We start from the raw sequence: 24,508 nt of genomic DNA on the forward strand, positions 1-24,508 counted from the left end.
TACGTATTCAGAGCATCCTAATTATTCACCACGATGAGTTTGAAAGCGGACAACAACTAGCAAGCTAAGCACGCATTCCTGATTCTCAGAGGATAAAAGCTTTATAATTAGATGCAGACAGTACACAGCACTCTTATTTCTTTGTTTTATTTCATTTGCAACATACAACAAGCACACAGACATTAGACAAGACAATACACTAAGTATAATGTGGAACAATACAGTACAAATGCATACAGCACCACAGCAGTCGAGGTGTAATGTGTGGGTGTGTGTGTATGTGTAAGAGTGTGTATGTATGAGCAAGAGTGTGAGGTTTCAGCGTCAGTAAATACAAATGACTAATTCTGTACAGTAATACATAGATTGGTGCAGTTACGGTCAAACTAAATTTAAGAAGTTGCATAATAATGACGCACTTCTTAGTCTGATGAAAGTCCCTCGATGGACAAGTGCCTGTTTGCTGTTTGTACAGAATAATGTCCCTTCATTGAATGCTGTGATGAGAAACGTTGTATACAAATGTATGAAGCACCTGGAGGACTCACAGAATGACATTTGAAATGCCTGAGCAGAGCAGTGTCAGGTTTACTTCTGAACTCTGGAGGTACTTACCCTTTTTTTTTTGGACTATAAATCGCTCCGGAGTATAAGTCGCACTTTTTGGGCAAATGTATTTTATAAAATCACAGAACAAGAACCGACATTTCATCTTGAAAGGCAAATTATAGTAATAACAACAGAACAGAGAACAACAGACTGAACAGGCATTAAGATGTTAACGTCACATATTAACAGTTATTCAGACAATTAAAGGAATAACAACAGAACATAAGTTTACTAAACTCACGATCTCACTCCAAATCACTAAATCCACTGAATTCTTCCTCGGTGTCACATCTGTGTGACCTCTGGAGATAAACTATAGATCCATCATGTAAACGGGGCACCGCTTCCTCTTCTCCGTCGCTGTCATCAGACTTAGCATCAGTTCCAGTTTGAATTATTCTGGCCTTTCTGAATCCCGACAGGATGGTTTCGGTTTGTCATTGAAGTTTAGGCTTTGCCCATCCATCCAGTGACTTCCAGGGTGCACCCTCCTGGTTACCGTGAAGTTGTGTTCTCCATCCCCGCTTTTCGTCAGTGCCTCACAAGTTTCTCGCTCACTCCAAACTTTCTTTCTGCTGCTCGATTACCGTTTTCAGCTGCAGATTTCACTATTTGCAGCAGAACAATGGCTTTTTCTACAGGAGGCACGCGCAGTAGAATGCGAAGTGACAGTGGTACAGGAATAATAGATACTAACATACACACGACGCAGGACCACCCAAACCATGAAAAAAAGCGCAAATTATAGTCCATAAAATATGGTATATAGACTATAGAATGTCATTACAGTTTTGTCTATCTTCTGCCTGTTTTTAAAATGTTCTATATGGGCCCATTGAAGTCTTAAATAAAGCTTGATTGATTGATTCTAACAGTATATTAAAGGGATCGACTCAACCTTGAGAATAACGGCAACTACAGAAATGATAACAGTACCTATGCCAGTCTGTACAGCTACAAGTGGGCAGAGGAAGAGGATGTGGAACTACTTATGTTTGTTAATGAGATGACAGCAGTCTCATTTCTGCCTCAAGAGCTGCTTATGCAATATATCTGTACTGCGGCAAGCCTGATTTTACTCAAATTCATGAAAAAAAAAAAGAAAAGGTACAGCCACTTTTATTTTTATAACATACAAAATATACGATCAATAGGGTTCCCATTATGTAAGTTTTGTCTAGGGCTGCAAATGTTTGTTTGAAAATATGTGATTTCAATTAGGCATCAGATTTATACAAAGAAGATCTCAGGTCACAGTGCACATTAAAAACTACCCCAAAAGCATTCACATTTGAAAGAAGACTGATATATGAACTGCTAGACTAGTACAAGAATTGCAGGCATTTCAGAACATGTTTTTAGAGGTCTCAACTACAGGTTTAAGATGGGGGTTATTTTAGGGCTGGGTATCATTAAGAAGTTGCCGATACGATACATACCTCGATACATAGGCCACAATACGATACATAGCTCGATACAGTGCACTTTCGATTCAATACAATATATTTCAAATCAATTCAATACAGTTCTCTAAATCATGGCTGTGATACTAATAGTCTTTGTTAAACCACTTCTTGTGCAAAGTTCATTTGAAACACAAACATTTTAATCCTCAAAACAGTGAAAATGACAAATTTCTTGCATAAACGAGTTTCCTTCCTTTGAAAAAGCAACAAAACTGTAGAACTGTAACAAAATAATGTAGTAAAATATACCAAAAACTACTCTTGACAATATATCGATACAGCAACCCATGATATCGATACTGTATCATCACATTAAATGATATGGTATATTGATATTTCAATATTTTTGCACACCCCTATTTTATTTATTTATTTATTTATCTTGCGAGGGGGTCCTAAATACATTAACATAAATACCATTTATACAGAATAAGATTGAATAGTGAGTATATTTTTTTAATTGTGGAAGACCTTCTACTGCCTAAATAATTTAACTGTATTTTATTGTGCAGCCTCTACAAACATGTGCAGCTTGATCACATTCAATGTCAATAACCATCACTCAAGGAACAGAAAGTATGTTGTGATTGGAAAAAGGGGTCCAGTTTGTGAAAGGAAAAAAAGAAGGAAGTATATTGAAAGAACTAAATGTAACTCGGTGTTCTAAACATTTGTCAGAAGCTGTCGATGGAGCGGACGAAGAGGACCATCAGCGAGGACAGGTCCGAGGATCAGGTCCCCACGAGCCCCTGCGCCGCCTACGAGAAACCCCGAGTGCCCCTCACCAACCTCAAGATGAAGTTTGAGAGAGGGGAGGAGGCGAGCACCAAGGTACTCACTTCAATACTCCACAGAGAATAAAAAACGTAGTCATGGGTTAAATGAGAATGGAGAACTAGAACGATTTAGAGGGGAACAGGTTTCACATCTGCCATCTACTGGTAAAAAAATCAAATAAACTTACAGACGGCCGCTTTAAGTCTTGGTATATAGCAGTGTAATTCTTTTGAGGTGTTATATCTCAGTATTTATTTATCTGAAGGGCCCATATTATGCTAATGATCCATGTTATAATGTTGTTTCCTTGGATTTGTGTTTTGTTCCATTCACCCTGCATATTTAGGTGGAGAACTTCTCTCAAATGGAACTGTTCCACCTTGTGATGTCATGTGGCAATACAGGAAGTGCCCCATTGTGTTTTCAAACTCCACACCTTCACTTGAATCATTTGGATGATGTCAGCCCTGAAGTTGCCAATCTGTACTGAAGTAAAGGGAAAAGGAGCTGGTCACTGGAAAACTGCCACTTCATGACATCACAAGGTGGAACACATCATTTTGAGCTTTGGAGATGTGAACAGAGATATAAAGGGTTACTCAAACATGTGTGAATGAAACAAATCACAACTCAACAAGGTCTGTTTTAAAGAGGCAACAACATTCTTACATGATTAAAGCTCACAAGAGTACATTTTGCATAATATAAGACCTCTAAAAGATTTTCTTGTCCCCAAACTTGAATGGCTGAGCAAGGACTTCAAGCAGAGGCGGCACTAACATTAAGCAAAAATAGGTGGCTTCTTAGGGCCCCCAAGCCTGGATGGGGCCCCCACCAATGGCCAAAGCCTCAGAGCAATTTGATTTTCTCTCAATATGACATTAAATGAGAGTAGTTTACTGTGAAACATTAATAAAATAAGATAATCCCTGACGTTATGTGCAGTTTTAATTATTGCACATTCTCTAATAAGGAAAAAATAATAATCATATCTAATGGATGTAAACAAAAATGTAATTGTAGTAGCACAAATATAAAACTACTTTCCGTCCTGGTTATCTAGTAGGCTACCGAACTAATAAAACAAGTTTCCAATCCACCATAATTCAAATAAATAGAGATGTGCGTGTCTCAAAAATAATGGGGGAAAACGCACAATAAATATATTAAACAAAACAAAAAAAAACAAAAAATTGCGGTTTATTGAGGGCCCCAAACTCAAGTTCCCCTAGGGTCTCCAACTTGTTAACTCCGCCACTGACTCCCAACTTTGTATTTTGTGAAATGATTCTCTAATTTGTTAATTGTGTAATATGCCATATTAAATTGTAATTGAGTTTATAGAGAGTCTGGGCAGTACAATGAATCTAATTTTTGTTTCTGTGTTTTTAATGTGAAGTCTACAGCCAATTCTCTGTCAATAAAAAGTTTGAAGCAGAATTCAAATTCGACTTTTGAAGACTATTGGCTAAAGGCAATAAATAAAAGTGCAAAACTTTGGGAGGCAGGAGTGCTACTTGGATATAAAAAATTGTGCAGAATTGTCCTTTCTGTGATCTTCAGTGTAGGGACCAGTCTCAAATACAAAGTTGAAAAAACGGAGGCACTCAAAAAGTACAAAATGATGAAAAGCCTTTAATACCACATGGCAGATGAAGTTCAAATCACGCCAACGCATTAAATGTCTGTTTGGTTTGTTGTGTTTCATGGAATTATAATGAAAGCTTTGTTATAAGTTTTTAAAAAGACAAAATAAGATAAAAAGAGGCTTGATTGTTTTGTTTATTGCCCTGCCCTAGTTTGAAATATTATATGTAGAATAATCCCTACATTAAAGAAGTTTGGTTTAAAGGTCCTATATTACGTAAAATGACTCTTGTGAGCTGTAAGCCATATTATAATGCTTTTATCTTCTCAAAAACATACTAAAAGTTCTGTATTTGTTTGATTCACACATGTTTGAGTAACTCTTTATTATTAGTCTGTTTAGATCTCCAAAGCTCAGAATGTTCTCTTCCACCTTGTGATATCATGTAGTTGTAGTTTTCAAGTTAACAGCCACCTTTTACCTTTAGTTCAGTAGAGTTGGCAGTTCCAGGGTTGAAATTATCCAAATGATTCTAATGAAGGTGTGTGGTTTGAGAGAAAAACTCAGCCTGACGTGTGATTGAAACGAAACACAACTCCAGGTCTGTTTGTGATGAGGAAACATTAGGACATAGATTAAAAATAGCGTAATACTGGCTCATAATCAATGTTTTACACAGAGAGATGCATTTTGCAATTCAGAGTAAACATAGTTTTTTTTTTTTTTTTTAAAACATGCAGGGCTGGCTCACTTCTGTCTGAATTCCTCCAGTAATCTCTCTCACATTACCTGAAACTCAACACTTTAGACCAGCACTTATACATATTTTGCATAATTTCCGGTGTCTGCTCTTTTCACCTTCACAACAGAGGAATGCAGGGACACGTTTTTCACACTTTTTTTCCCCTCTAGTCTGCGCTTGGGCTGTCACAAGTATCAAAAATCAGATACTAATCTCCAAGAAAAAACTGTTGAAACTAGATACTAAGAAGTCCCATTCAGGACATAAATGAAGCTTTCCTGAATAGATTAAGAATGATGTTGAGCTGTATCAGGACAAGTATAAGAGCACACAGACTAGTATACACGCCCATGGACCACTATGGAACCTACTGGACCACTGAGGGATTACACAAATATAAGACACATGGGAATAGAAAAGAGTAATATGATTTAAAGGGACATTCCAGAATTTTGGACATAGGGCCTCATTTCCTAGTGAGCCAGAGTGTTAAAGATGTATGGAGACACTTTTTGAAATATTCCACCCAATCCTTGTATTTGCAGAGGTCGCTGGTGCTAGGCTAGTGCATGTCAATGGCTATAGTTAGTCTATCACTAAAAACAATCTTACCCACTCCACAAAACACCCGAAGTAAATCTATTATTATACCAGACTGTCCATGTGAATGTCTGTGTTGATAGAATAATGTTTGAAATAAAAATAACCCTCCATCGCATGAATTGTCGCATGTTGAGGGACTATTTTCTCATATATCAGTCCACCGCTGCCAAGCTTTTTATCAGGAAGTACAACTCGCTGCTGCTCAGACTTAAATCCTTCAAATGCAAAGTTGGATTTACTTCTGAAATTATTCTATCAACACAGACATTTACATGGACAGTCTGGTGTAATAATAGATTTGTTTTGGGTGTTTTGTGGAGTGTGTAAGACTGTTTTAGTGGCAGGATAACTATGGCCATTGACATACACTAGTCTAGCACCAGCGACCTCTGCAAATACAAGGACTGGATGGAATATTTTAAAAAGTGTCTCCACACATCTACAACAATCTGGCTCACTAGAAAATGAAGCCCTATGTCCAAAATTCCGAACTGTCCTTTTAACAGTGAAAATCACATTCTAATGTCTAAAGAAAGAGTATTTTTTTAAATTATCATCGTGGTATGGAGTCAGTTTTGAGTAGCGAGTCTATTCCTTGGTATCAAGTTTGAAATGTTATCAGCATAATGACAACACTAGTCTGTGCTTTTTTTTTTTTACCCTGGTGTCACTTATAGACATTTGAGAAAGTACAAGCCTGAACAGGACTCCATACATTTGAATATTCACATATTCTGTACTTTCCCACAGTGTATGGATAATATGGATTCCAGCTCCGTTTGAACATAAACTTTTTACCATACATAGATGCAGTCAGGATGAGTCTGTACTGTCCATTAGACCCACCTCACGATGTCCAACCAATGTAAAGCTATCAATCATTTATGTTTGTATGGGTAGATGTAGTGGACCAAACAGAAAGACAAAGACACAGTGTAAAAATAATTTTAAATTGAATAAAGTCAAAATTATGTCATTTAGCAAAGGCTAAAATTAGGTAAATCATGAACAAAAAGCTGGGCCCAACTGGAGGAACTTAAATCAAACTGAGAAGAACAAAACTAATCCAACCAGACAAAGAACACGGGGTGTAAATACCTGAGGACCAACTAAAACTGAACACAAGAGGGGAGAATTACAGTAAATAATTAACTAAAACTACTAACTTAATCAAAGTAACAAAAAGGCAAATAAGTATAATACAGAAAAAAAAATAATAAAAAAAAATACAGAAACTTGTTTGATGTGGATGGTCTCCACCAAAGGTCCTCTGTCTGACCACTTGAAATAGAACAAAAAAAATTAAGTGTAAGTAAACAATTCAGACTTATATTAACTAAAATGTGTGCACCCAAATTTGAATATAAGTCTAAATAAAGGAATTAAATTAAACTATATGTGGTGTAATTAACTTAATGAAAATTAAATGAAAATTTAATGAAATTATATGAAATCATACTAACATTGTGGAATAGTGGCAGAGTCATCCATCACAGTAGAAGTCTATGGAACTGTTATTGCTTTGCCTGGAATGTTCCACACTATGGCATTAAACTTACATTCACATGGAGAGTCTGGTGTAATAATAGATTTTCTTCGAGTGTTTTGTGGAGTGGATAAGACTGTTTTTAGTGGCAGGATAACTATGGCCATTGACATGCACTAGTCTAACACCAGCGACCTCTGTAAATACAAGGACTGGATGGAATATTTCAAAAAGTGTCTCCACACGTCTCCAACACTCTGATTCACTAGGAAATAAGACCCTATGTCCAAAATCCCAAACTGTCCCTTTAAATGATAAGCATCCCTGTTATGTCAGCCCAGTGAAAAAGTGTATACATCCACTGATTGCAAAGATATACGTCTAACTGGGATTGGGAACTGATGAAATCTCACTCGAAGCTTTGGTGAAAAGTTGACAGCCCTGATTAACAGAAATCAAACACAAATCCTTGAGAAATGCTCCTGTTTGGTAAAAGTAGTTCATTCTGATGATTGTTACATTCTTGCTTTTCTGTTTCAGACTGGACGGACGACTCTTCGCAGCACCTCAACTGAAGACGTGAACCACAGCGGTAAGGACTTTGGACTTTAACACACAGACATAGAATGAAAAAATTGCCTTTTTTAATGTTGTCCCTCATCAGAAACATACCTGGAGTTGTATTTTGCTTCTTCCACATTTGTTTCTGTGTAAAATAATCATCTCGGCTTCATCATGTTAAATCCCATTAACTTTTTCTTTTGCTGATGCTGTTGGTCTGAGCAGGAGGCTCTTCTATCCTAAGGGAGAAAATGGCCAAGTACCAGGCTACAGTCTCCAAACACGCACCAAAGCTGACCACCGTGAGTCAACACTACTCTTAGAAATGTGTCGTTTATCCTCTTGTGGTTCATTTGTGTGGCATGTCAACAGGTCAAAAGTTCTTACCAAAGGGCTAAAGGAAAATTCCAGTCACTTCACTTAAAAGTAAAAAGTTTGGACACACTTTTTCTTTCATGGTTATTTACATTGTAGATAGTCACTGAAGGCATCAAAACTATGAATGAACTCATATGGAATTACCGTATTTTTCATACTATAAGTCACTCGGGAGTATAAATTGCACTTTTTGGGGGAAATTGATTTTATAAAATCAGAGACCAAGAACTGACATTTCATTAAAGGCAAGTTATAGTAATAACTATAGAAAAGAGAACAGACTGAATTGGTGTCTGGTATGTTAATGTAACATGTGAACAGTTCTTCAGATAACTATAACATAAACAACAGAACAGAACAAGTTTACTAAACTTTCCATCTCACTCCAAATCACTAAATCTATTGAATTCTACATCCTTTGTGTCACTTCTGAGCAACTCCCATAGAACTATAATAAATTATTATAGATTCCTGGCATTTCCGCCACCTCCAGAGGTAAACAGAGCGCCCCTTCCTCTTCTGTGTAAATGTCGTCAGACTCAGCATCAGTTCCAGTTAGAATTATTTCAGTCTTTCTGAATCCCGACTGGATGGTTTCGGTGTCACTGAAGTCCAGGCTTTGTCCATCCATCCAGTAACTTCCAGGAAATTTGCATGGTGCATCCTCCCGGTTACCGTGAAGCTGTGTTCTCCATCCCTCCAGTCCCTCACAAGTTTCTTCCTCACTCCAAACTTTCTTTTTGCTGCTCCGTTACTGTTTTTGGTTGCATACTTCACTACTTGCAGCAGGACAACAACCTTTTCTGCAGGAGACATGAGCAGCAGATACTGACACACAAGACTAGAGCCTCTCACAGCTGTCAGTGTGAATATTTTAATATAAGTTGCACCAGAGTATAAGTCTCAGGAAACACCCAAACCATGAAAAAAAAGTGCAACTTATAGTCTGAAAAATATGAAATGCAAAAAATAAAAAATAAATAAATAAACTTCAAAATAACTCAAGATTTTAGATTTGTTTAAAATAGCCTTTACCCTTTACGTTGATCACTACTTTGTACTTTAGGCATTTCTTGACCCTGACATGGCACAGCTGTGAAGTGAAAACCGTTTCAGGAGAGGCCAAGGGTTTGCAGCGCTGTCAACTAAAGCGTAGGGTGGATACTTTGACGATTTAAATTTAAAATATAAAAATATTTCATTATTTACTACATAATTCCATAGATCTTGTTTCCTATATTTGAGGTCCGTATGTAGTAGTAGTAAACATAAAGAAAAAAACTGTAAATGAGAGGGCATGTCTAAACTTTTGACTTGTGGTGTATATTTGTTAACATAAACTGAACCTCACTGTCAATTTTCTTCATGGGAAAATAAAACAATGAATGGCTCAACATTATAACAACAACTCTGATACTTTCACACAAAATGAGAGGTGCATTCTTGAGCGGGGAGCCCTGTTAAAACACGCATCAATAATCTCTGAGCACGGCTTGTACCTTTACATTGTACACGCTTGATTTAAGTTCATTATCTGGACCAGGTCAGATCACCGCAGCCTCATTGTTCACATTCGTTCTGCTTTAATTGCTTCCTTCCTGCGGTTTCTTAAAATAGAAACGTCACTCACTGTAACTTAATGTAATGTTTTTTTGGCCTTTTCTTTGTGTTTTCAATCAGGGCGAAACTCTGGCTCCGAAAACGTCTGCTTCCGAGTGCAACGGCGAGAAGGTCAATGGTGAGGCTACTTTGAGCTTGACTGCAGCAAAAACACAGCCGCTCGGAAAGTATTTGGGTTTAGAAGGGCTAGTTTTACTGAGAAAAGAGGGTGGAAACCAGGACTGAACCAAGAACTAAAAAAAGACTAGGACTAAACCAGGTCTAGAATAGATCAGGACTAAAGGACTAAACCAGGTGCTGTTTTATTTGGGTAAGAGTTAGAGCTGGGTGTCATTAAGAAGTTGTTGATACAATGCATACCTCGATACATAGGCCACGATTAAATACATACTTTGATACTTAGGCCATGATACAATACATATCTCGATACAAAGGCCACAATATGATACATACCTCAATACAGTGAACTTTCAAATGCTATACAATATATTTCAAATCGATATGGTTCAATAAAAAAAATATGGCTAAATCATGGCTGTGACACTAAAAGTCTTTGTTAAACCACTTCAAGTTCATATGAAACAAACATTTTATTCATCAAACTATTTAAAAGAATGAGAACTTCGCACATCAGTTACTTGAGAAGGGTGCGTTGGAGAAGAGGGAGCAGCCCAAGAACATAGAGAAAAATCCCTCATCCCTTGCAAATGGTGAGATTTATTAGGACAAACCGTGCAACGTTTCAGCACTAGGCCTTCGTCGGGCAAACAGAATGAGAGCTCAGGTGGCCATCTTAAATAGGGTGTGGCAAGCACCCAAGGGTGACAGGTCATAAAGGAACAGTGCACCCAAAACACCATCATTCAAAAACACTAAGACAAACAACATACAGTGTAATAATAATAATAATAATGAAATATTAATCATAGTAGAAAAATCTTTGAATAATAATAGAAAAATAAAATAGAAGAGTATCTGGATAGACATAGTATATAATCACCCAACTGTGAAATAAGCCTGTCGTGCCATATACATTTATATATACTAGGGATGTCACAATAACCAAAATATTGTGATTTCGTATCGTCAAAATTCTCACACTTATATCGTGGACCATCACAATATATCAAATTACAAGTCTCTTTGCATAAATCAAGAGTTATTATACAGCAATAGCTGAAAAAAAAAGACAGAGGAAACTACATAGACCATGATCCTTTGCTCCATTTCAGTGTAGACTACAAGAAGAAATAATATTTCTAAGCATTTTTAAGTCTTACTTCTTTGGATTAAGTCTTGTCAAGACATTTTAAGAGGAAAAAGTAGTATATTAACAATTTTGTAAGCCTCCACAAAATAGCAATAAATATCGTACCGTGAGATGTATATGGTGAAAATATTGTACTGAGAGATTTGGATATTGTAATATCTCTAATCATGAGCTTCCCCACCATATTGTGAGCTTTCCCACAATATCGCAATAAGTATCGTACCGTGAGATTCATACCATGATGATATCATATCGTGAGACTTGGATATCGTTACACCCCTAATATATACACAATGGATCTTAAAATCTAGGCCATGTACACCCCAACAGAAGCAAGAGACATAATAATTAACACATGCCTACAAAAAATGTTTCTATTAAAGTCATCATTGAGACGTTTGGAGCTAAAGTTTGGAGGGTATGAATCCAAAATGCGCCGTTGTTTGTTTCCGTTTGTTTAAGTATACGGTCATGGTCCCCTTCTCTGAGTGGAGGGGGAACATGCCAAACTTTAGCTCCAAAAGGTCTATGAGAAAATGTCAAATGTGTTGCATAAACGAGTTTAAAGAGTTAGAATTATAGCACTGTACCAAAATAATTTAGTAAAATATACCAAAAAATACTCTTATATATCAATACAGCAGCCTACGATATCGATACTGTATCATCACATTAAACTATATGATATATCGATATTTTGATATTTTTACACACCCCTAGTAGTAGTTTAATTCAATCCACACAGGTGATAAACTTGTGTTGTAGCCTCTGAACTATCATTACTCACACACAACATTCATTCTAGGCAATGTGGGTGAAGTGTCTTGCCTAAGGACACAACAACACCAGCGGCTCACTGTGGCACCTAATATTCTGAGCCGTCTCCCACGGCCCTGCTCAGCTTTTGAGATCAGCTGAGCTCAGGCTTTGACAAGAAGCTTTGGCCACTTTTAGAACTAAAATACATCATCGCTGAGACAATTTAAAAGCCTATTGTGAAGCAAACGTCTGGGTTTGGAAAAGTCTAGGCTTGGTAAAAGGCGAAGACTAAGACAGGTCTGAACCAAGAATGTCGACCTGGTGATGCAGACGTGGTTCAATCCTGCCCTAGTCGCGGTTTAATCCAGGTTTAGTTCCAGTCTAATCCCGATATTGATGTGGTGTGTGTGGGCCACAAAAAGTCTCACGGACATATTATATGACAATATAAAACTTGAACTTGACAATATCTTGAACTGTTGTACTATTGCAATATAAACAACTTAACCTTTTTCCTTTATTGTGTTTCAGGTGAAGTGAGTGACCCTCCTAAAACCGCCAAAGTGAGTCAGATCCCTCTCCCATGTTCTCTTTACACTATTACCCACAGACAATGAGAAGTTGTAATGTCCAGGTGCTTTAACTAAGTAGGAAGATGTGGTCTATGGGGAAGCACCATAATCTCTTCCATTATTTATTTAGTATCATGTATATTCCACCCACCCATGTCTATCTGTAAATGCTACTACATTGCACTTTTGCCTTGGTGAGACTTTCAGGCAAACATCAGTCCCGTTCATTTCAAAACGCTGCTGTTTCACTACAAACCAACACTGCCCTGACTCTAGAAGGATTTATACTTCAAGATCGACAGCCCCATGCAAAATAATACCAGGACTACATCAGGGCTACACCAGGGCTACACCAGAACTGAGCCAGGACTAAACCAAAACTGAATCAGGACTAAACCAGGACTAAACCAAGACTGAACCAGCACTAAACCAGGACTAAACCAGGAATAAACCAAGACTAAACCAGGACTAAACCAGGACTAAACCAGGACTAAACCAGGACTAAACCAGGACTAAACCAGGACTGAACCAGGACTGAACCAGGACTAAACCAAAAGTACACCAGGACTACACCAGGACCAAACCAGGACTGAACCAGGTTTTGTAGTCCATGTGGAACTCATTTGCTCAAGGTCGACAGCCCCATGCAAAATACTACAACCTGAATGAAAATGGCTGCTCTGGATAAACAAAGTGATTGCTTTGTGTGCTGTTGTTTGTAGTTCCGTCTGCCCGCCCGCGAGACATGTTACGCCTGTGTGAAGACGGTGTACCCTCTGGAGAGACTGGCCGTTCTGCAGCACGTCTACCACAAGAGCTGCTTCAAATGTGCCCACTGCAGCACCAGGCTCAGGTACACTCACCACACAACCCACTCATTACATCTGATGTTTGTGATTTACATGCACAGATCTGATCATCACAAAGACCATTTAGGCCACGTTCAGACTGCAGGGCTTAATGCTCAGTTTGGATTTTTTTTTTGTGGAATCCGATTTTTTTGCGAGGTCGTTCACATTTCCACTTAAATGCGACTTGTGTGTGATCTCCAGTGTGAACTTTAAACACCCCAAAAGTGTCCCACATGTGCATTTAGAGGACACGACGACGTCACAAACAGCGAACATGCTCAGTGTTTACTAGAGGTGTGACGATATCCAAGTCTCACGATACGATATCGTCACTGTATGAAGCTCACGGTACGATATTTATTGCGATATCGTGGGAAAGCTCAGGATATGATGGGGAGGCTCACGATTAGGGATGTAACAAAATCCAAATCTCTTGGTACAATATTTTCACAATTTACATCTCACAATACGATATTTATTGCGATATTTTGTGGAGGCAAACAAAACTGTGAATATGCTGCTTTTTCCTCTTAAAATGCCTTGACAAGAACTAATCCAAAGAACTAAGGCTTAAACGTGCTTAGAACTGTTCTTTCTTCTTGTAGTCTGCACTGAAATGGAGCAAAGGATCATGGTCTATCTAGTTCCCTCATTTTTTTAGCTGTTACTACACCATAATGCTTCATTTGAGCAAAGAGACTTGCAATTGTATCACGATATTTTGGTTATTGTTACATCCCTAGTGTTTACGGAAGTCACCTAAACATGGACGCAGCACTGAGCACTTGGAGATTTTAAAGCTGCTGTTGTACCGGAGCCAGAACATGTATAACTTATTTGTTTTAAGGAGGAGATTGAGAAGGAGAAGGACGAGGTTTTTGGTTGTGGTGTTTTGTGGGGCAGTGGCACCGACGTCTCTGGAATTAATATGAATATGAATAGGGCATGAGATGTGCTTCACTCACACGGAGTTCAGACACAATTTTTGTTTGTGTACATTTGTGACGTGTAGGTGGGATGAATGTGACCTGGCCGTTCAGACTGAAGTCACATGTCAAAAGATCAGATATGTATCAGTTTTAGGAGCACATATATATATATATGACACGTTACTCCCAACACTGGTAATAATAGTTAGTCGCAGCCTTAGTGTGCAGCTGTAGTACTACACACTGAAACTTGACACTGTCTTGTTTTTGTTTTGTCTCTAGTCTGGGTAACTACGCCTCCCTCCACGGAAACGTCTACTGCAAACCCCATTTCAACCAGCTCTTCAAGGCCAAAGGAAACTACGACGAGGGCTTCGGACACAGACCCCACAAGGAGCTGTGGGAGCCCAAAGTGGAGGGAGAAGAGGAGAAAGACGCGAAACCCACCCAAAACGAAGTCTCAAAACCTCCAACTCCAAGCCCAGTCAACGCCAACCCAGACCCGTCCCCAAGCGTAGAAGACTCCCCAATCGCAAAAGTCACCGATTTAACGCAACTTTTGGAGAAGCAGCCGCAAGAAACGAAGGAGAAATCGAGCGAAAAACCAATTCCGAGTCGCAGGTTGCATGTAGCGTGGCCACCTCCAGGCGGGGAAGGCCAAAACGGTGGCCCCTTGAGTCCACTGAAGGAAGGAGGAGGAGTGTCAGTGAGGAGCTTTAAAAAATGGCCTCCAGAAGATGAACCAGTATCTTCATTCCAAAGCACGGAGAGAGCGGAGCTGAAAAACCTGAGGAGAAGTTCGTCTTTGAAAGAGCGAAGCCGGCCCTTCACGCTGTTGAAAAACTCAGAGGCAGGCACCGTAACCGTGAGGCAGCGAGAGCCCAGACGACCACTGAAAACTCTGCAAGAATGGAGGGCGTCGATGGAGGAGAGGCTGTCCATGGAGGAGAAAGAGGAGACCAAACCAGAACCGAAACCAGAGGAGGTCCTAGCTCCCATTAAGGAGAAGCAGGAAGTCCAGGAAAGTCCCAAAGAAGTTCAGCCCCAAGTCCAGGACGAACCGGACCAAGATTCTCAGGAAGAACCGGAGATGAGCGCGGAAGACATTATCAAGAGGAACAGATACTACGACGACGAATACGAAGATGACGACATGGTGTAGTGGAGAAGTTAAGCCTAAACCTGCCACGATAACAAATTTTAAAGCACAGTAAATCGCTGAAGAGAAATAAAGGGACTTATTTTACGCTCTACAGCTCAAATCGAATCAAATCACAACGAAAATAACAAAAATCTTCCCATTATCACAAAGAAAATGTACACGGAACATTGAAACCCCAAAATATCTCTTTCCAGCTTTCATACACAGAACGATAAATCGATATCGTGATTATCATGACAGGCCTAGTTAAGCCATAGTTCTTCATATCCAGGTGAAAATTTTAGTCTTTTCTTACGCAATAGATCAAATTACACAACAAAGGGGCATAAAAAGTTGTAAATATTAGGATTGCTTTTCGCTGTATTGTGGGGAAAAAAATGTCGCGTGCATAATTTGAAAAGCAAAAATTGATAATAATGCCATTTTCTGTTTTACAAGAAGTCGAAAGTAATTGTCCTATTAGAGATTTTGTATTTAAATTTTTATACCCAGGTTTACACAGTTTTGACTTAAAGATGCACTGTGTAACTTTTTTGGTGGAGCATCTGTCACTTGCTTTTCTCTGCTGAGAGGTTTTGAAGGTTTTTTGCCTGGAATGTTCCACAGTATGGCATTAAAACATATGTATCTCCATGGAGATGATACCAGACTAAGTTACAGGTCATTCACAGTAAGAGTTTGTTTTTCGATGTGTGTTTGAACAATAGAAATTTAGAATTAAATAAATGTAGGTAAGTAGATAAAGGTACTAGAGATGTAACAATCACTGAAATATTGTGATATCGTATCTCACAATAATAAGTCTTACACAATATATCGAATTACAACTCTTTTTACTTAAATTAATAGTTATGGTGATTTTAAGTCTTTTTTATTCCGTAAAGTACTTTGAATTATGGTTGGGCGGTAATACAGTATTATAGTGTACTGCGGTATCAAAAAGTAGCAAAAGTATCAGTTTCATTTTAAAAATGTGCAGCACATAAGCACCTAATATAATATCATTTATTGATATCTACACGTTTGCTCAGCACAAATGAATGTGTGGTTGTATTTTCAATTTAATGCATCACAATTTAAATCTAATAGTATCTATAATGTTTCTTTTAACTGTGTGGGGAGACGACGTTCGATTAGTTTTGTTCTGTTGTCGCAGGAGACCAAGCGAGTTGGTCCCTAAAAGAAAAAAATACTAGTACTTCTGCAACTTGGCAGCATTTTGGTTTCAGGCCACATTTGTTTACGTTTTACAGAAACGAAACTTATAAGCACATGATGGCTCATTTGCATAAACTATAAAGCGCTGATAAAAACAGCTCTTTCCTTGTGCACTGATGTGGTTCAGTTTCTGTCAGACTAAAGGACACGACTCAGAGGAATATGAATGTTCTCTCTGTGACAGACGTTGTGCTTCTATCGTGTTGGAGATGGTTTGTGTAAAACTTATCAGAGATTATAAGACTGCAGGTCATACGCACAGACCAAACAGCGGTGCGGTTTCGTAGCCTATCAAAGTCATACTAAAACATTTGGTACCATATACCCCAGTAAAATCCTGAGAAGGTTTAACAGTATAATCATTTAGATACTGCCCAACCCTACTTTGAATTAATTATGAATTGTGCTATACAAATAAACTTTTCCTTGCCTTGTCCTGGTGCAGCAGTAGCTAAAACTACATAGACCATGATCCTTTGGTGTTGTCAGTATAGATGACGTGAAGAAATAACTGTTAAGAAGCATTTTTAAATCATAATTCTTCACATTATAACAGTACCAAGGTTTGTCAAGGCATTTAAAAAGAAAAAGCAGCATATTCACAATTTTGTAAAGCTTCACAAAATATCTCAATAAATATCAAACCATGAGATGCATATCATGAAAATATTGTATCGAGGGGTTTTGGTATCGTTACATCCCTAGTAAATATGTTTAATGCCATACTGTGGAAAATTCCATGTAAAGCAATGACATCCACAGAGACAAGCAGGTGGTGGACTGTCCAAAAGTTACATAGTGCAACTTTAAGCAAAAAAACAAACATTCCAGATGTTCTTTTTCTTTTTTGTAATTTTGTTAAAATATGTAATCAATATTTAACAGAACTTTCCACATTTTATATTTGCACATTCTTCTCGAGGTTATGACCTGATTTCGGCTTAGAGTCTTTTGTTATTATGCCGACGCCTGGGACAGCGATGCCTTTGTTTGCTAATATATGCATTTTATATTATTTTATTCAAATTAAGCTTTTATACATCTCAATCAGAACTGAAATAAGGTTCACTAAATGATCTCTGTGTCTAAAACTACGCTACGTTTCACTTTTGTTGCTACGAAAAAGCCATTTGAACGTGTTTTGTATGGGAAAACCTTTTAAATACTGTGATAAAAACGACATAACCATAAAATTCTACAGTACTGTTTCTGCTCGTTTAAATCCGGTCTGAACTTGGACTAAACCAGGACTAGGGCTGCAAAATTAAACGTCTATCTCTAATGCACGGTTTAAACTCAACAAAATTTACGAATATACAAGAAAAAATGCTTATGACCCTGTACCTTGAGTTTTATTCCTTCTGTTTTAGTTTTGTAGCGGTCCAAAGTTCTTCCTCACTCATCTTACACATTCCCAGCATTCCAATTATTCACCATGATGAGTTTATAAGCACTTTTCACAACTCTCAGAAGCCAGAGTGGAGTTTTGCTGTCACCATAACACTAACAACAACAACAACTAGTAGTGCACTTCCTGATTATCCTGATTATTACTCTCGATTTTTTTATTCTAGTAGACTTATTTTGACCTCAAGAGCTGCTTATAGGTTTGTAGTTTTATTTTTTATTAAGAGAATTCTGTTGAAAGTTCACGTTTTTAACTTGCTCAGGAGAATTAGAAAACTAATCCAGGAATTCCGTGTATTTCAGAGCATGTTTGTACATGTTTGCACAGTTTTTACAAGATAAAAACATTTAAATCTATCAGAAAATGATTTAAAAGTAGTGAAATGATCTGTCCGTGCAGCAAGATCATTTTATTTGACAAGTTCTCTTAAAATAAATGACTTCTAAACTAGAATGAAGCAGCCTCACAACTAGTAAGTCGAAAATAAATCTGAAACCAAGATGAATAACCTCTTATAACTTTTAAAATCTTGGCCAGATCAGAGAAATTTGCAGCGTACAGATCTAAACTACTAGTCTGATTCATCAGCTGGTTTCACATGGTCGAAACCGTCTGACCTCGCAGCATTAGGATTCGTTCACTCGACATAGGCGGGTACTTTTCTTCATTTAACCATTCACTGCTATTTGGTAGTGACATATGTAATGCGCCGCTAATGGGGCTAAATGGTATATTAAACTTTTCCCCAAATCCCGTAGGAAGAAGGACAATAACGTCTTTCCCCTTGATAAGATTCACCAAACTTTCTCTTTATTCTGTCTTTAAATCCTTGATCTTGGGAATCGTTGCCAACACAGAATGTATGGCTCTTCTCTGATTGGCTGGTGCCCGAACTCTCACTTCTGGAGTTTCTGCGAACCGTCAGGGGTGTCCAAACTACGGCCCGTGGGACAGATGCGGCTCTCAGACAAATCTTTCTTGGACCTCAGGCTTCCATGTGAATTGGCCCAGATTATCTTGCATCAGTTAAAAATGAAGATCTACCTTGATAAAGCCAATATTGAATATTTAGTGTGTGGTTTTAAGGATCTTATCGTGAATAAAGACTGATGGATCATTCTAACGTGTTAAACATGCACATATTTCAATTATTCACTGTACTGAGCACCAGTCTACGGCCCTTGATCAGCCCTCTGCTTCATCTGTGTTTAGATATGTGACCCTTGATGAAAAAAGTTTGGACACACCTAGTCTAGTGTATTCTGATTCCTGACCTATTCGCTGGAGAGAAATGAAATTGAGTGGACGCACTTGGTGGCGCCAACCTGGCTACTAAACTACAGTGTCGAACGGTTCTTTTGATATGATTATGACTCTTTTTGCAGCCCTAGTACAAACCAGTATACCACCAAACTGTTTTTTATTTAATTTTCTTGTATGTTTGTGAGATAATGTAAATAATGGATAAATTTTTGTCTTCAGGAATCAGTTTTCCGGTGTTAAAATGGAGCTTTAAGGCCAAGTTCTGTGTAGGAGTCCATTCGCATGCATTCACACTAGTCCTGATTTAGACTCGGTTCGGTCCTGGTTTAGTTCTGCTTAGTGCGCGAGTGTGAACATAACCCAGTTTCATTTATTGCGGTTCGTTTCTTCATTTTAACGATCTGTTGCAATAACCAAAACCATGCTCAAACTCTTGTGTCTTTGCACTGCTGTTCAATCAACATTTTGTATGACTTTGTATCGGAAAAGAACTGGAAACATTAAATAATAGAAAGAAATTGAAGTGAATGAGTTGAAGTTTGTACCGTCTCCTCACTGTCCCACTGTCTCCATTAATCCAAACCATCCTTAAAAACAAAAAAAAACAGACTTAAGTGTCATTTTTTATTAGTTTATAACCTTTTACAACCAGATAGTTCCTCATTTTTTTCTCCAGCATCACTTAACAGTCCACAGCCCATTTGAAATTTGAAATCACAGTCTGTAAACATGATCCAAAGCAGGAAATGTCAAAATCAAAGTTCAGTGACTAATTTTGCGTTTTTAAACTATCGTATATTTGACACATGCAAATAATATTACTCAAGAAGAAGAAGTGGCATTACTTGAAGGAAATTTATATAAGTTACATGCTTTTGTTGTGAAAATTGTAGTAAAATAACTAACTCGGAACTAAACCGAGCATTGTGGTTTTGCAGGATTTTTGGGCACGGCTTTCAAAAATCCATTTCCAAAAAAAAAAAATCCAAGTGTTTGATCCAGCCTGGGAAACCTTTGAGGAGCTGTGGGTCAGACGTAAACGTGCCAGGATCACGGTCAGAAGAAGGAGCTGCCTGTTTTACATGTAAGGCAAATCATTTCCGCTCCTCTGCATTTGATTTTCCACAAATTTCCCTGAAGTGTACCTTAACCTTAAAGCTCCTGTGTTATGCAAATGGACTCTTGTGAGATTTAAGCCATGTTTGAATGTTGTTACCTCCTCAGAAACAGACCTGGAGTTGCATTTTGTTTCATTCACACAAACAAAATGCTCTGCTCCACCTTGTGATGTTAAGAAGCGGTATTTTTCAACATAACAGCTCCTTTTCCCTTCAGTTCAGTAGAGATTGGCAATTCCAGGTCTTAAATGATCCACATGATTCTAGTGAAGGTGTGTGGCATTTAAAAACACAATAGAACACTTCCTGTCCTATAGGTGTGAATGAAACAAAAGTCCAGGTCAGTTTGTGAAGAGGAAACAACATTATAACAGATGGGAAAATATCATAACCTTAAAAAAAAACAGAGAATCTGCAAAATCTACGTAGAAATCCTCAAACGTTGCTTTTAAAATCATCAAATTATGACTTTTTGGTTGTAGGTCTGTTTGTGAAAAGAAAACAACATTATAACAATCAGAAAATACCATCATATGAGCCCTTTAATCGTAAAAAGATGAGAAATCTGCAAACTCTACGCAGAAACACCCTAATGCTGCTTTTAAAATCGTCCAATTATTATATTTTGGTTCTAGGTCTGTGTGTGAAGAGGAAACAACATTATAACAGATGAGAAAATAGCATCTTGTGGGCCCTTTAACCTTAAAAAAACAAAACAAAACAAAAAAACAGGGAGAATCTGCAAACTTTACACCGAAAGCCCCAAATGTTGCTTTTAAAATCGTCCAATTATTATTTTTTGGTTCCAGGTCAGTTTGTGAAGAGGAAACAACATCATAACAGATCAGAAAATAGCATCACATGGGCCCTTATACCTTAAAAAGACAAGAAGAATCTGCAAAATCTACATAGGAATCCTCAAACGTTTTTTAACTTTTAAAATCGTCCAATTATTATTACCTGGTCCCTGAAGGGTTGACCAGGTTTTGTATTCACCCTGTGTGTCTGTGTGTGTGCCCACCTGTGATAATTCTGCTATTTATGGACTGATTGTCAACAAATTTGGTACGTGGGTCAAGCCCCCGTGCCTGATGCCACAACAAAAGTTTGGTGACGATCCGAGGTCATTTGAGATCACACGGGTCAATTGAAAGGTCACGCCATTTTAAAGGATAAAGGCAATTTCGGCAATTTCTGAACCATCTGCGGCTTAAAATATTCACCCAATCATCACACAAGTTGGCACACACATAACCGGGGTACACTGGATGTTACAGGTTGAAACCGGTCAAAGTCACTTAAAGGTCAAGGTAACCAAGGTCAAATACGCGTTTTTGGTCATAACTCCGCGAAGGATCGAGCTCGAGCAACAGGAGTGTCTCAAAATAACATATAATTAGTGATCATCTCAAAAACTATTCATAACAGTTCCTTTCTCTTTCAGTGTATGCCGTTAAAATTCTAATTGGAACGAAAAATTTCGTTCCACACTAATAAAATCAGACATTCTCATGTGTGACCAATATCACACAAATGTTCATGGGCCTGTACACATACACACATTGTATTGTGGATATAATGATCATGTAATATGGGCTGGACTCCTCATAAACTGCTTCTGTGGTGATGAACTGACCCCACCAACGCCTCATGGGGACCAGGTTGATATCTCTGGTTGTTCTTGTTATTTTTTTGGTTCTAGGTCTGTTTGTGAAGAGGAAACAACATTATAACAGATCAGAAAATAGTGTCATATGGGCCCTTTAACCTTAAAAACACACGAAGAATCTGCAAAATCTATGCAGAAATCCTCATACACTGCTTTTAAATTCATCCAATTTTTATATTTTGGTTCTACGTCTGTTTGTGAAGAGGAAACAACATCATAACAGCTCACAAAATAGCATCTTATGAGCCCTTTAACCTTAAAAAAAGACACGAAGAATCTGCAAAATCTACGTAGAAATCCTCAAAACCCATCTTTTGCTTCTTTAAATTGATTTCCCTTCCCCAAAGAGCACCACTGCGTTCTGTCTATTGTGTATTATCTTCTGGAAATCCAGGAAGCGCTCCTTTTGAAACTCTTCTATACTTGAAGGTCCTACATTACACTAATTTCTGAGTTGTGTTTTGTTTCATTCACACTTTTAACACACAAACCCTGAATTTTTAGTTCTTCTCTCAAATAGAAAACACTCCAGCAGATAGATTTTAAACTCCATACTCCTTCACTAACTCCATACTCCTTCACTAGAGTCATTTGGATCATTTCAGCTCTAGAATTGCCAATCTCCACTGACCTAAAGGTAAAAGGAGCTGTTAATAAAAAAAATAAAAAAAAACATATGACATCACAAAATGGACCAGAGCATTTTGAGCTTTGGAGATGTAAACAGACTAATAATAATGCAGGATTACTCAAACATGTGAATGAAACAAAACACAATTGTGGGTCTGTTTTGGAAGAGGTAACACAATTCTAACATGATTTAAAGCTCACAAGAGTCCATTTTGTGTCATACAGAACTTTTGTCTGTCTGACATTATGACATTTTCTGAAAGTTTATGGAAAAAATTAACAGAAAAAGGACTTCCGGAAGCAGAGCGGACACGGAAGCGGGTGGGACTGTTGAGCTCCATTGTGTCCAGCGCTGACTGTTGCAGCACGATGGGAGTGGACTTCAAATAATATTGAAAAAATAAACACAGACAGACATCAGAACAGAACACAGACATCAAATTACACATTTTTACTTGTATTGCACAACCCTGTAACAAATCAACAGAAATTTGACAGAAATTTAAAATATAGATGAACATAAATGAACAATCCGTGTGTCATTCGTTCATTTGTTTTTCAAAATAAAACCAAAAATATGAAAATGAAAAAACAACTATTTTCTTCATTATTTGTCTCTAAAACCAAAATGAAAAAACAGATAATGATTCTTTTTTTCAAATTTTGATTTTGTGTTTAAATGAAGAATGGAAAAAAACGGGTAACAGCAGTTTCCTGTTTCTGTGACTTAAAGTAAGATGCCGGACTAAACCAGGACTAAACCAGGACTAAACCAGGTCCAACCAAACTGGAATCAGACCGGGACTGAGTTCTGAACTGAGACCAGGATTAAGACTGGGACCAGACCAGGACTGAGACCAGGATCAGGCCGTGATTGAGACTGGGACTTAGACTGGGACTGAGACCGGGAACAGACCGGGACTGAGACCAGATCAGGCCGTGATTGACCGGGACTTAGACTGGGACTGAGATCGGGACCAGACCGGGCTGAGACCAGGGCTGAGACCGGTACCAGGACCAAGAGTGAGACCAGGAACAGGACAAGGACTGAGACTGGGACCAGACTGGGACTGAGACCGAGAACAGGACCGGGACTGAGGCCATGATTGAGACCGGGACTGAGACCGGGACCAGAGGGGGACAAGACCGGGACTGAGACTGGGTTTCTGGGTCCTGGTTTAGACCTGTTTTAGTCCTGTCTTAGTCCTGGTTCAGTCCATATGCAGTATCACAGTTCAAATCACATAAACGGGAAACAGCGTTATCCATCTTTTCCATTTCTCATTTAAACACAAAATCAAAAACTGAAAAAACATATTGTTATCTTTTTTTTTTTCATTTTGGTTTTGGAGACAAATAATGATGAAAACTGTTATTTTTTCATTTTCTTATTTTTGGTTTTATATTGAAAAAAAAAGAAATGAACAAATGACACACAGATTATGAACATTTCTCTCCATTCTAAAACTTAATTTGAACTTTTTGCAGTGAGTACCTGTATAATAACAATAATAATGTTGCCACAAAATCCATCTTCACCATAAGAGACAAAACACGGACACAAAATTGGACATTTGGGATCACAGGGAGAGGCACAGTCGATTTAGTGCAAAACCGTAGAAGACCAGCAGGGGTCAGTATTACACCACTGATGGCATTAAGCATACAGCCCTGTGTGGCAAATAAGAGCTTCAAGACAAGCACTTTTTGGTTTCAAGAGCGCAGTGATTCCTACATTATTTGTTAAAGCCACAGTATGTAACTTTTTGCCAAGAAATAAACTATAACAGAATATTTTTATGACACTGAAAATATACAAAAATGCATCG

The 24,508-nt window shown here is 38.0% G+C and overlaps 1 protein-coding gene across 1 annotated transcript in view; it reads left to right on the forward strand.

Moving 5' to 3' along the window:
• The window catches only part of LOC110171266 (LIM domain and actin-binding protein 1-like), a 48,334-nt gene extending 28,554 nt beyond the window's left edge, over positions 1-19,780 (forward strand). Inside the window, exons 5-11 of the mRNA XM_020936955.2 lie at positions 2,754-2,906; positions 7,812-7,863; positions 8,058-8,134; positions 9,891-9,948; positions 12,391-12,422; positions 13,154-13,284; positions 14,494-19,780. Of these exons, the coding sequence (XP_020792614.2) occupies positions 2,754-2,906; positions 7,812-7,863; positions 8,058-8,134; positions 9,891-9,948; positions 12,391-12,422; positions 13,154-13,284; positions 14,494-15,373 (1,383 nt within the window). The 3' untranslated portion in view covers positions 15,374-19,780. The remainder of the gene's footprint in view (positions 1-2,753; positions 2,907-7,811; positions 7,864-8,057; positions 8,135-9,890; positions 9,949-12,390; positions 12,423-13,153; positions 13,285-14,493) is intronic.
• The last annotated feature ends 4,728 nt before the right edge of the window (positions 19,781-24,508 follow it).

The sequence above is a fragment of the Boleophthalmus pectinirostris genome, unplaced genomic scaffold, assembly GCF_026225935.1.
Source record: "Boleophthalmus pectinirostris isolate CB_2022bp ecotype Guang Dong unplaced genomic scaffold, ASM2622593v1 HiC_scaffold_3, whole genome shotgun sequence".
NCBI classification, from domain to species: domain Eukaryota; kingdom Metazoa; phylum Chordata; class Actinopteri; order Gobiiformes; family Gobiidae; genus Boleophthalmus; species Boleophthalmus pectinirostris.